We start from the raw sequence: 12,576 nt of genomic DNA, 5'->3' as shown, positions 1-12,576 counted from the left end.
TGGAACAATGTGATCAGTAAGATTTCTAGTTATTTGGAATTTTTTACACTTAAATTGTATAGATTTTTATTGTAAAGGTAAATTTTATTAACCCTCTACAAGTCAATGAGGAGAGGACTTGTCATGTTTGGGCACTTGATATGGAAACAATATATTTACGCCTACAGTACATTGTGCTGTATATGGTTTATTTTAGATCAGTAACATCTATGTTTGGGATTACAGAGTAATGGCCTCTGGAATTATGGGAAATTATTGGACTTCTCTGACAACATTCTCCAATTCATTCCCGTCTTCTGGTCTCTTTACTCCTTGGGATCGGCCGACGTCTCTCTTTAGATGATGATAGAGAATAATAATACCCAGAATAACTATCAGTCCAGATGTTATCAGCCGTATAATATTTATCAGCGTATAATTCTGGTGGCCTCCATCTGAAATGACAAAATAAATGAGAATTTATAACAAGTGTCTTTTCTTTCTCCTCATACATGTGAGTCTAGTGGTGGCGACTCCAAGACAAGCAGACAGATGTTCTGATATCTCCGGCTCCATGTCCAGCTGGTATTGACTTACTGATACTACATATTGTAATAAGACATGTTTTTTTCCCACAAAATCATAGTGTCGTATTGATGCGATATGACTGGGTTAATGCCTTACTGATCAGTCTGTACTTCATGTTATACATCTGTAGGAGGTTCACCCTGTAGCTTTGTCTGTATTTCTGTATACTATACTGGTCTGTCTATAAGAAGATAAGCCTTTCTTCAATTTCCTGTACCATAAATAGTGATGTTATAAGGTGACCGCTCAGCCCCTCACCCACCCTAAAGGTGCTATAAAAACTGTATTCCTATTGTGTTAGTCTCGACTAGAAACCTAAGAAAGAAAGTTGTCCAGCAGATCTGGAAGTCATCGAACGATGGGTATAAATGAGACTTACACGTTCTGTTTGTCCATGTCCATGTTCAATAGGCCACAGCTGATGCACAATTAAGTAGAATAGTATTGACTGCTTACTACCCACAGGGGGCAGTGACAAGTGATGTGATCTGGGGGGGGGGGGGGGCAGGGGATATGAAAGGGAAGCATACATTACACAAGAGCCGTCCGTACAGCCACACATCACCCTCTCAGGAAAAAGTAACAGAAGAAGAAGTTCTTCCTTTTATTGAATACATATACCGTATATACTCGAGTATAAGTCGACCCGAATATAAGCCGACCCCCCTAATTTTACCACAAAAAACTGGGAAAACTTATTGACTCGAGTATAAGCCTAGGGGGGAAATGCATGACATTCTGTTTGTGCTCATGTTAATCCTAGCAGGCTTTGGGCCTGTACGATAATGCCCCAGACGTCTGGGATATTATCATACAGGCCCAAAGTCTTATGGTAGCAGTGACAGCCTGTTGCCATACAGGCCCAAAGCCTGTGCTAGCAGTAACAGGCTGTTACTACTAGTACAGACTTTGGGCCTATATGGTACTGCTAGCACAGGCTTTGGGCCTATATGATAATATCCCAGAGCACGTGACATCTTGGATATTACCATATAGGCCCGAAGCCAGCTAGGATTAACATGGGATCCCAGAGAGGTGAGTTAAATTGTTTGTTATGTTCTCTCACCTCCCTTGGGGCTTCGATTATTATACTCAGGGGTCTCAAAAGTATATAATAGCGGCAGTCGGATCGTGGCCTAGGCTCGGGCCTACTCACTGCCGGCCTCCACGGTCTATAGTATAAGGTGAAGTGAGGGTCGGCAGTGAGCACTCCCGGGAAGGTTGGTAAATACGCCTCTACCTGCTGGGAATACTCCAGCAGGTAGCGGCCTATTATAAAACAAACATAAAGTTCTTATACTTGCCAACCTCGCGCTGCTCCCACTCCCGCTGCCGCCGCCACCTCCTCCTCCTCTTCTCCCGGCAGTACGCTGCGTCTCAGCGTAGGGGGCATGATGACGCTGCCTGTGCTGAGACTCTGTAAGACGTCATCGACATATGTCGGGTGCAGGCCTGAGTTTACGTGGCCACGTCACCCAGCATGTGATGTAGCCGGGACTGGAGCGGAGGCGTTCTGCTGACTGTGGGCGGCCGATGGAGCAGTGCTGCTGCCGATAAGTGAGTGGTGAGGCAGCGATGTCTCCAGGGCTGCCCTAAGATGTTTCCAAGATAGACAAGATGCTCTGAAAACATCTTGGGGCGGTCCTGGAGACAGCACTGCCTCACCACTCACCTATCGGCAGCAGTGCTGCTCCAGCAGCCTCCCACAGATGTCTTGCCACAGGGGTCTTTCGGCATAAATGAGGTGCACCCACCTCTCAAACTCTGCAGTATCTAGTCAGTGACTAAGCAATTCCAATTTCGCCCTTGACGCTTTCCAAAAAGAAGGCATGGTGAGCGCAAGCTGTGGACGGGTGGGACTTATTTTATGGCCTTTGTAAATAGACCAGGACTTCAGAGCTATTACTATATTGACTCGAGTATAGACCACCGTGTGCTTTCATGTAACAAAATCATCCAAGCTGCGGCACATTTTGGCCACTTTTTAGAATCATCCAGTGAGTAAACTGGAGCCACATTGGGGAATGTGGTTTATATTTGCTGCATATCAGGTGAGGTCAGAGATATATGGAGGTATGCAGTTATATACTCACTGTATATCTGCACATGTAACTCTTCGCTCACTTTCTTCACTCTGTTGTCTCCAGTTCTCCCTGTACAGGAATAATTCCCAGAATCCTCCAGCTCAGCAGACAGAACATATTTATTAGATGATAGAAATCCCCGGACTTCCCGCCCATCTCTGTAGAAAGCAAACTGCAGTTCTGTGGTCTGTCTGTGTGGACTAAGCCTCGTGTCACATGTCAGGGTCATGTTGTCACCCTCTATCACCATGGATGGGGTCAGTCTTATCTCTGGACTGGAGAACAGATCTGTAGGTGAAGATAATGGAAATGAACTTATAAGAGAAGCAAATACAGAGTAATATCCATCTGGTACTTATAGTACAGTAGCTTCCAAACCTGCCCTCCATCTTGTCTCCTCTGGTTAGTGAATATCCCGCTGCATTGTCATCACGTGTGGGCAGGTAGTAATACTGAGCAGAGTCAATGTTACTGCCCTATAACATGTTGTGTGGTCTTAGGGTAATAAGTCTATGCTACAGGTAAAGTCCAAGATTTACCTCTGATGGGGACGGAGGACGGGGCAGATTCAGCATCAAGTACAGAAGTGCCGTATAGTACTTGCTCACATCTGTATCTCCCAGTTACCAGTGGTGTTGTGAGATCGAATTTTCCATCTTCTGATTCCTTTAGAAATTTGCCATCTTTATAGAATTGTGTCCATTCTACAAAATACTCAGGACGACTGTGACATCTCAGATATGGGATATCTCCATCATCTATAAGAGGAGCCTGCAGGATGACCGGGCCTGGAATATATAGTGGAATAACATAATAGCACAGGAGGAACTCCAGAAATATCCACCTAGTGTAATACTGATAGAATCCACAAGTAATGGTGAGGCAGTATATCAACTGAGACTTAGTGATTATTTAATAAATATATATATATAACTATCAGCGGCTCCTCCATGATATTACTATGGTGGAAGATAAACCATAAAAACTCACCATAACTGACCTCCAGGCTGACCTCAGGACTACGATCAGAATTAGTTTCACTCTGGTATTTCCCACTGTCACTTTTCTTGGCAGAATGGATATAGATAGACTTCTCAGTTCCCATCAATAATCTATTATCTTTATACCAGGAATATGGCCCATTGTTTATCCCATCACAGGTGATTGTTATGGAGTCTCCTGTGAAGATCTTTTTCCAGTTTGGAGAGAAAGTCACCATGAGTGAGGCAGAAGATCCTACAAAACGTCGCATTCATGACAACATGTAATGGAAATGATACAGACAGGGAATAATATCCAGTAATACAGATAGAGAATGTATTTCTGTATGTTCTGCTGAAGTACTAGGGTTGAGCTGATCTTGAGATTTTCAGCCCATTTCCAATCATTTTCCAGCCAATCTTGATCCCGATCATGAAATTTGCTCAATTGCCAATCGGAATCCGATCTTCTCTGATCTTTTCCGATCCAGATCGCTCAACCCTAGTCAATGCTTCTCTATGGGATAGGTCACTCTTAGGGTTGAGCCGTTCTTGAGATAACCTCCGACCTCGATCCCGCTGGAAAAGATCGGGATCAGAATTCCGAACGCGATCGTGAAATTGACTCGATCGCCGATCGAAATCCGATCTTTTCTGAACCCGATCGCTCAACCCTAGTATGTACTGAACTGACACATCAGGAATGGTGACAGATCCTCCTTATTACACTTCTCATTTCTCCGATCACACAGTCATGTGTTACTATTACGGCCTCCGTGCTCCGTACCTAAGATGACATGTCTAGATAGTGACACAGACAATGTAAAAGCCAAATTATAAACCTGAAGAAACACAAAACTAATAAATTTACTCAAGAAATAGTCCAGTTGTGATACATGATAAGTGAAGTTTACCTGGGACAGTGACCTCAGTCTCATCGCTGTGTGTTCTATATCCAGTAGTGGTGACTTGTCTTGTACACTTGTATACAGCAATGACATCTAGATGGTCTCTATACAGGAATATAGAGTCAGTGGTAATTGAATGTATTTTTTCATTGTTCCTATAAAACATTATTTTCCCCCTAATATCTTCGAAGCGGCGGCTGTGACATCTCAGTGCCAGGTCATCTCCTTCATATATATAGGGTGGTGACTGCAGGATGACCAGACCTAAAGAGCAAAATATCAAAGCTGTAGTCTCTATTAGTGTTGAGCTGATCTTGAGATTTCAGGATTGGTTTTAGAATCCGATTTCTGTTAATTTTCCATCCAAACCCCATCCTAATTCCAATCCTAATTCAAGTCAATGGGATTTTTTATTGATCGAAAATTGGATTTTAAAAATGATCCTATTCACTACACAGCGTGGAGTCCAAAATTTGAAGGCTTCAATTTTTGGACTTCACACTGTGTAGTGATTACTTAGTCCCCCTGCTGTCCACTTACCTGCACAGAACTGCTGCTGCCTTCCTTCTCGGTGTGTACACCATTTCCCGGAGCTCTGAGCCATTGTTCTCTGTCTGTTTCTCTCCTCTCTCATTCAGAGGCCACAAGCCACAACAAGCCCTGCCTACTCCCAGCATCAGTAACACTAGCCTAGGGAGGCGGAGGCGCGCATGGCACTCTGCCAGCGTGTGAATGAGAGAGGAGAGGATAGAGAACAATGGGCCAAAGCTGCGGGGAGCGGCAGCGGTTCTGTGCAGGTAAGTTACAGTTAAGTTTCAGGTAAGGGTTGAGCAATCAGGATCGGAATTCCATTCCCGATCTTTTTTAAGCAGGATCGGAACCCAATCGTGATCGTGAAATTTACTTGATCGCCGATCGGGATCCGATCTTGATCACTCAGCCCTAGTCTCTATATGACATATTACTGTGATTCCATGTAAATTGTATTACTACCATAGGGCTGTTTTTTTCAATATATATTACATGACTCACCCTCCATAACATAAAGCATCAAATCCTCACTAATATCCTCCTCACTGGTCCCGCACTGGTAATTCCCATCATGTATGGACTGGGCAGACTGAATGGTAAAAGTCTTCCCTGTATGGATCCATTGGTTGTTCCTGTACCAGGTATATGTGACGTCTCCCTGTACAGCGCCGTCCACATCACAGGTCATTGTTATAGGGTCTCCATATAAGATCTTGTTCCAGGGTGGAGTGAAGGTCACCACAGGTCTGACAGTAGATCCTACAACACATCACATTATACATGAACATTTCCCATAGTAATGAGCCTATAAACACATGTACACAATACACGGGCGCTCTTACCTGACAGTCCTGCAGCGACACCTGTAATGTAGAACATGATAAGATGTTAGTAAGATGGAGAGAGAATTATATCTAGGTTATCTTCTCATACATGTAGTGTCCCTGCCTGACAACCTGTCCTCAATAAGGACATCATGGCTGGGGATAAGTGTAAGAGAATAGAAGGTTCCTGCATTCATGGTCCATTGGTAACTGATCAAGACAGAAGACGTCACCACTAAGATGGTCTGAGAAAATCTACAAATTTACATATATGGTTAGATTTATATTCCTTGGAAATCCCCTTAATAGAATGTAATGAATTATATTATAATTATTACAAGAGATGGGTGAACTTCACAAGATTTGTTTCGCCGAATATTCGAAACATTGATACTCACCTTCTCTCTCCTCTCCTGGACTGAGGCAAATGATAAATAGGCTCCCCCCCCCAAAAAAAAAAAAAAGAAAAGAAAAATATATCTAACCAATAATCTGTTTTTTGCATGATGTGGCCCTCCTAATTGTAAAATAGTAGGCCACGCATCCCAGTTGCAGTTCAAAATCCCTTTATTTGGCCCCACATTATATTATTCCCTTTACTGAACCCTACGCAGTATAATGCACCCTTTTGTGATCCCCACAGTATATTCCTCAGAGATATCTCGTCAGGCCTCTTCCAGCCTTTGGTTGATGTCACAGGGTGACCCAGGGGTGCGTGACATCAACCAGAGACCTGTATAGGATGTCTTCAGATTGCTGAATGCCCAGGAGAGATGGATATAACTGTTTTTGTTACTCACCTCTCCTGGTGCCAAACAAGTTCGGTCGCTACCTATGTGAATTTTCCAATAATACTTCCAATATTTTACTCAGTGATCCCCACTCCTGTCTTGTCTTGACTCCACTTTTGCCCTTTTTCAGGGTGTGATTGCTGAGAATGAGAGAACTGGTTTGACACTGATTTTAAGATTCTACCAATGCACAGAATGAGGTAGTGAAACAATTAATAGTCTCGTCATTCGCATTCCCCTCTCCATAGAAAAGTGTTGAGATCGACTCTATCTTAAAAAATAGTCTGAGTGAAGTTAAGGAGGAGGAGAACAACATAATAAGTTGAGAAGGCAGAGGCTAGAAGGTGGGTAGGAGGGTAGTGGTCACAGGTCCACTAATTCTGGGGGGCCCCACCTCAGGCCCACCAAAACTTACACAACAAATGCATTGGTGTTTACATGATGCATAGTAGAGGCTGAAGGCTATTGCTTTCTTCTCTACCAGTAAGTGGCTCGTAAGCCACATGCCACTATAGGTCTGCGGCCTTTAAACTGCCCTAAGACATCTGCGTTTTGGCCCAGATGTCCGGAAATGATGTCACTGTCCTGCAGCAACTGCAACGCGTTTCAAGACTAGATGTCTCTTAATCATAGCAATAAAAAGTGATCAAAAAGTCAAACATACTAAAAACTACAACCTGCCTCTTAAATAGAGAGACCTGACTTATCTCACTCAACAGTACAGTACACCATTTCCGCCGTGGGAAAATCGCGGAGTTTCCGGCCTCGTGGGGCCTCGGCCTCAATCTGGTGTTGCCGAAATTGTAATAATCCACCGGACAAAGCTGCCATGTAGTTTTTAACCCCTTAGCGACCCATGACGTACTATTACTTCATGGGTGCTAGGTACTTAACGACCCATGAAGTAATAGTACGTCATGGGTATAAACAATCCCCGCAGCGCAGTGCGGGCGTTCTTGGAGCGGGTGTTAGTTGTATCTGACACCTAACACCCTGCTCCATCCCCCTCCATCAGACATGAGTGCTGATTTTGGGTTTTAACCCGTTGATTGCCATGATCAAACATTGCCCGATCTTGTAGGGATCCCCAGCACCCTCCGCTGCGAGATCGGGGGGTGCTGGTATCCCTACTATGTAGCCAGGGGTCTGATTAGTCACCCCAGCCAGCCCTGAGCACCACTTACCTCTTGTATCCTGGCCGGGATCTCCTGGAGATAAGCTGTCCTGTCCGCACGAGCCAAGAGCCTTACTTCCTGTTTACAGAGTGATAACGTGCAGGCTCTTACTGCAGCCTGTGACTCACTCTGTAACAGGATCAGTGATGTAATCATCACTCATGCAAGTGTCCCATAGGGGACACATGAAAAAGTTTTTAAAAAAAGTGGAAAAAAAATAGTGTTTTGAAACAATTAATAAAGTTATCAAGCCCCAAAAACCTTTTTTTTTCTATAGAAAATGAATAATAAAAAAAAACCCTAAAAATTAATCAAAACAATACATATTTGGTATCGCCGCGTCCGTAACAATCTGTACAATAAAACTGAAACAATATTTAATGTACACGGTGAATGACGGAAAAAAAAAAACGGAAAAAACCCGCCAGAAGTAGTGATTTTTCGCCATCTCACCTTACAGAATGTGCTATAAAAAGTGATCAAAAAGTCAAATGCACGCATTGCTGTATATAGTACTGAACCAATGATCAGAGCATCCCCTAGTGGGACACTGAAAAAAAAGGGTAAAAATAAATAAATAAAAAATAAATAATAATGAATCACTATCTATCTATCTATCTATCTATCTATCTATCTATCTATCTATCTATCTATCTATCTACATATTTGATATGTATATTACTATTAAATTGTTATCTAATCTGCCTTACAAAATATGCTATAAAAAGTTATGGTATGGCACAGTAAGGTGAAAATGGTCATTTTCCAGGGATACATCATTTCAGTGTGTAATATGTTGTGCCCGGCTTGTATCAGCGATGAACATAAATGGTTGTGCCCGGGATACCTGATAAACAGTTTTTGTCGTGTATGTCTCTTTTGATACAAACTAAACACTACAGATTGAGCACTGAAATGGCGAATCTCTGGAAAAATTGCAATTTTCACTTTTCATTATTAGCTGCGCATTCATTTCTGGAAATTAAATTAATGAAATGCTCAAGGGTTAAAAATGCCCACTACGCCACTTGATAAATCCCTTCAGTGGTGTAGTTTCCAAAATTGGGTCACATGTCTGTGGATTCCTGTTTACTGGCAACTCAGGGGCTCTGCCAAAGTGGCATTATATCCAAAAGCCAAGCTGTCCTCCATAAACCAAAATTGTTTATACCCACATATGGCACTAAGTACGTTATCATGGGTACAGCAGTGTCATACAAGTGGGCATACACTGCCATTTGGGTACACAGTAGAGCACAGATGTGAAGGAGAGCTATGTGCTTTTGGAGCGCAGATTTAGATTTTGATGTTGGTTTTTAGATGTTGTTCTTGGGACATCATGTCTTGTTTGAAGACACCCTAAAATCCCCCCCACAAAATGTCACTTCTTCTGGAACTCCAATTTCCTGCCACCTCTTATACCTCATATTCAACTTTTTTGTACCCAGGATGGCCTACATAATAGTTTTAGGAGCGCAGGTCTCTGCTGACGCAAAGTGGGCACAACATATTGGGCACTGATATGGCATGTTTTTATAAAAATTTAAATTTTTACTTTGTACATTAATTTTTACGAGGCAATCTTGGGCTCAAAATGATAATATCCCTTGAGAAATTCTTTGAGGGGTGTCATTTCTAAAATGGGGTCACTTTTTTGGGACTTTGCATTGTATTGGTACTTTAGGACATGTAAACCAAACGCTATTTCAGCAAACGCTGCCCTCCAAAAGCCAAATAGCGCTCTTTCCATTTTAAGCCCCGCTATGTACCCATACAGCAGATTACGACCACATATGGGGTATTGCCGTGTTCAGGACCAATTATGTAACAAACTGTGGGGGGCTTTTTCTACTTTAACCCCTTGTGAAAATGAAAACTTTGGTGTTAAAGTGATGTTTTAGTAATTTTTCATTTACACACTTCAACCTTAACAAACTCTGTGAAATGACTGTGAGGTCAAAATGCTCACTATACCCCTTTATAAATTCTGTGATGGGTGTAGTTTCCACAATGGGGTCACTTATGGGGGTTTTCATTGTATTGGTACTCTAGGGGCGCTGCAAATGAGACATGGCACCTAAAAACTATTCCATATTTAACTATTGGTGGTATGACTGTGTGAAAAATAGAGCATTTCACATTTTGAAAATTTCATTTTATTTATTTATTTTTTATTAATAAATATAAAAATATTAATCAATAGTTACCACTAATGTGTCAGTGGGTCAAGGACTTAGCCGCAGTAGTGGTAGAGAAAAAAGTAAAATCTTGTTATCTAAAACCAAGACTTCCAGATCAATTTATTGTTAACGTTATAACCAAAATATCTTGAGAAATAGAAAAACGGACGTTGTAAACTTTACACAGGAACTTGTAGACCCGTGGATAAGGAATAGCCTTAAAACTTGATCCCACACCTCTAATATCACATTTAGTAGGTAGAAATGTTTGTATCTGCAGACAAATGAAATATGTAAAACGCAAATAAGAAAATTCTCACAGTACTCACCGAGGAAGACGATCACCGGGGATAATGGACATCGCACCAAGATTGTAGGAACCATCTTCTAAGTCACCAGCAAGTGATATAGAAACAGACGGCTGTACAGACTGATGTGGAGACAGGCGGACTATATATGTACAGAAGGAAGTAATATGTATCACTTGTGTAAGCAGGAAATATACAAGGTTCCTGTGGTCAGTGGTTGTCAGATTTGGGTTAGACTTCTGTCATAGCAGATCCCATAGATCTTAAAGGAGTTGTTCAAATAAACTAAAAATATATTTAATTTAAAAAAAAAACAAAAAAAAACTTATCTATTCATTCATTCAGCCCAGTGGTTTCAGCACGGTCAGCAATGACACCTTCTTGTGGTATCCAGTTACATTCAGAGAAGCAGAGATGAGTTCCGTGCTCCGGAGGGGAGCATATAACTTCACAATATAGTAAGTTATTCAATACACACAGGCTTCATGACCAGTCAATATTTCCTGCCATATTTTCAGATTTTTTTGGCACATGCAGATTTGAGAGCCTGTAATTTTAAAAAAAAATTTGGGTTATTCAAATATTTTGTCTTTTTCAGTGATGAACAGGACTTTAATTTTATGTCTTTTTTATTTTTTTATACTTTTTAAAAATTTTCCTATCCATTACAGTGATTTTTTCGAACTGACACATATTTGTGATTTGCTGGTAGATGTGGGTATGATAGCAATTAGGCCGGGTTCACATGGAGAAGTTTGGCCCGGAATTTGAGGCGGAATGCCGCTTCAGATTCCGGACCAAAAACCGGCCATCAGTGCACCGGCATCCAGTCGTGGAATTCCGCTCCAAGTTAGGCCTAAATGAATGGGCCTAGTCGGGAGGGAGGTGTCATGAGGCGAATCTGCCTGAAGAATGAATATGTTGCTTCCACTCATGGAAAAAAGAAACGACCATCTCCCATTGATTTCAATGAGAGGCAATTTTTTGGACCAGAATCTGAGCCGGCCTCCGTGTCAAATTCCAGTCCAAAATACCCCGTGTGAACCTGACCTAATAGTAGTTTTTTGGGGTTATTTTTAACTTTTTACTTTTTTTTATTACTGATTTCCCCTTTAACTGGGGCTGATAAATTACAAATTGTACTTTGTAATGAATGAAGGGGTTAAACAAACATACTTTTGTACTTATAATCCACTGGGTACACGGCCAAATGGCTCCGGACTCCTGGAGCACAGTAAGTCCAATCACATGTAAAAAGATTAGGTCCGCACTCCTGTATTCCTTAAAATTTCATCTTTATTCCATTCTTTTAAAAGTTCATCTTACAAATATAAAGTGTGCAAAAACTCCCCAAAGTGACTTAAAAAATTTAAGTCACTTTGGGGAGTTTTTGCACACTTTATATTTGTAAGAAGATGAACTTTTAAAAGAATGGAATAAAGATGAAATTTTAAGGAATACAGGAGTGCGGACCTAATCTTTTTATATGTGATTATACTTTTGTACTGAAGAGATCATTTGGACAAGACGTAACATTTTCTCATTATGGAGCATTGGTGTTAATCTGGACAATATACTGTAAGCCTTTCTCTGTATACACAGGTGCACTGCAGCGTATATGTAATCCTAGATATACATCACACAGTAGTACAGTAGTAGTGGTGGACGTGGTACTTGTAGTGTCTCCTTCTCTAATGTAAGTAATCATTATTTCAGTATTTATTATTTTTGGTTAATATTTAATCACTGTCTGTACAGTAAGTAAATGAGTGGAGAGAAGTAGGACAGGCGACAAACATAAGGAGGGCGAGGAGGAGACAAGTATGACTACTACTAACAGTAAGGATGTGGCAGACAAGAGCTGAACTACTTCTGGCCTCGGTGGCAGCGCCAGTAGCCGCAGAATGATGATGACGTCTATGATTCTTCTATTATCTATCAGGACATCTAATTCAAGAAGAACATAGAATATGCCAACTAAGCGAGGAGGAAATATACAAGGTTTCTGTGGTCGGAGATTCTCAGACTCAGGTAGGTTTGTGTCACAGTTTGCCACGGAGGGTTATAGTGCAAATTCTAAACTCTCTAAGAATATACAATGGAAGTTTTGAAGTTTGAAGCCACCGCCAGAAGTAGACGCAAAGACAGCCTGTTCCTGAAGAAGATGGAGGCGGCGCTAGAGTGTTCTCTCACAGCATTGGAGACGCCCCCAGTGCTGTTTGAGCGCT

The 12,576-nt window shown here is 41.6% G+C and overlaps 1 protein-coding gene across 1 annotated transcript; it reads right to left on the bottom strand.

Moving 5' to 3' along the window:
- Positions 1-2,025: 2,025 nt before the first annotated feature.
- LOC142214607 (high affinity immunoglobulin gamma Fc receptor I-like) lies at positions 2,026-10,435 on the bottom strand. The gene is made up of 7 exons (XM_075283546.1): positions 10,370-10,435; positions 5,572-5,829; positions 4,546-4,803; positions 3,642-3,887; positions 3,191-3,439; positions 2,681-2,939; positions 2,026-2,080 (listed from the first exon to the last, which is right to left on the bottom strand). Exons 1-7 carry the CDS (start codon positions 10,422-10,424, stop codon positions 2,026-2,028), a joined length of 1,380 nt encoding a protein of 459 aa, XP_075139647.1. The 5' UTR covers positions 10,425-10,435.
- Positions 10,436-12,576: the final 2,141 nt, after the last annotated feature.

This window comes from Leptodactylus fuscus, chromosome 7 (genome assembly GCF_031893055.1).
Source record: "Leptodactylus fuscus isolate aLepFus1 chromosome 7, aLepFus1.hap2, whole genome shotgun sequence".
Classification (NCBI taxonomy): domain Eukaryota; kingdom Metazoa; phylum Chordata; class Amphibia; order Anura; family Leptodactylidae; genus Leptodactylus; species Leptodactylus fuscus.
Note: the sequence above shows the minus strand (reverse complement) of the source record. Positions and strands in the feature narration are given on the sequence as shown.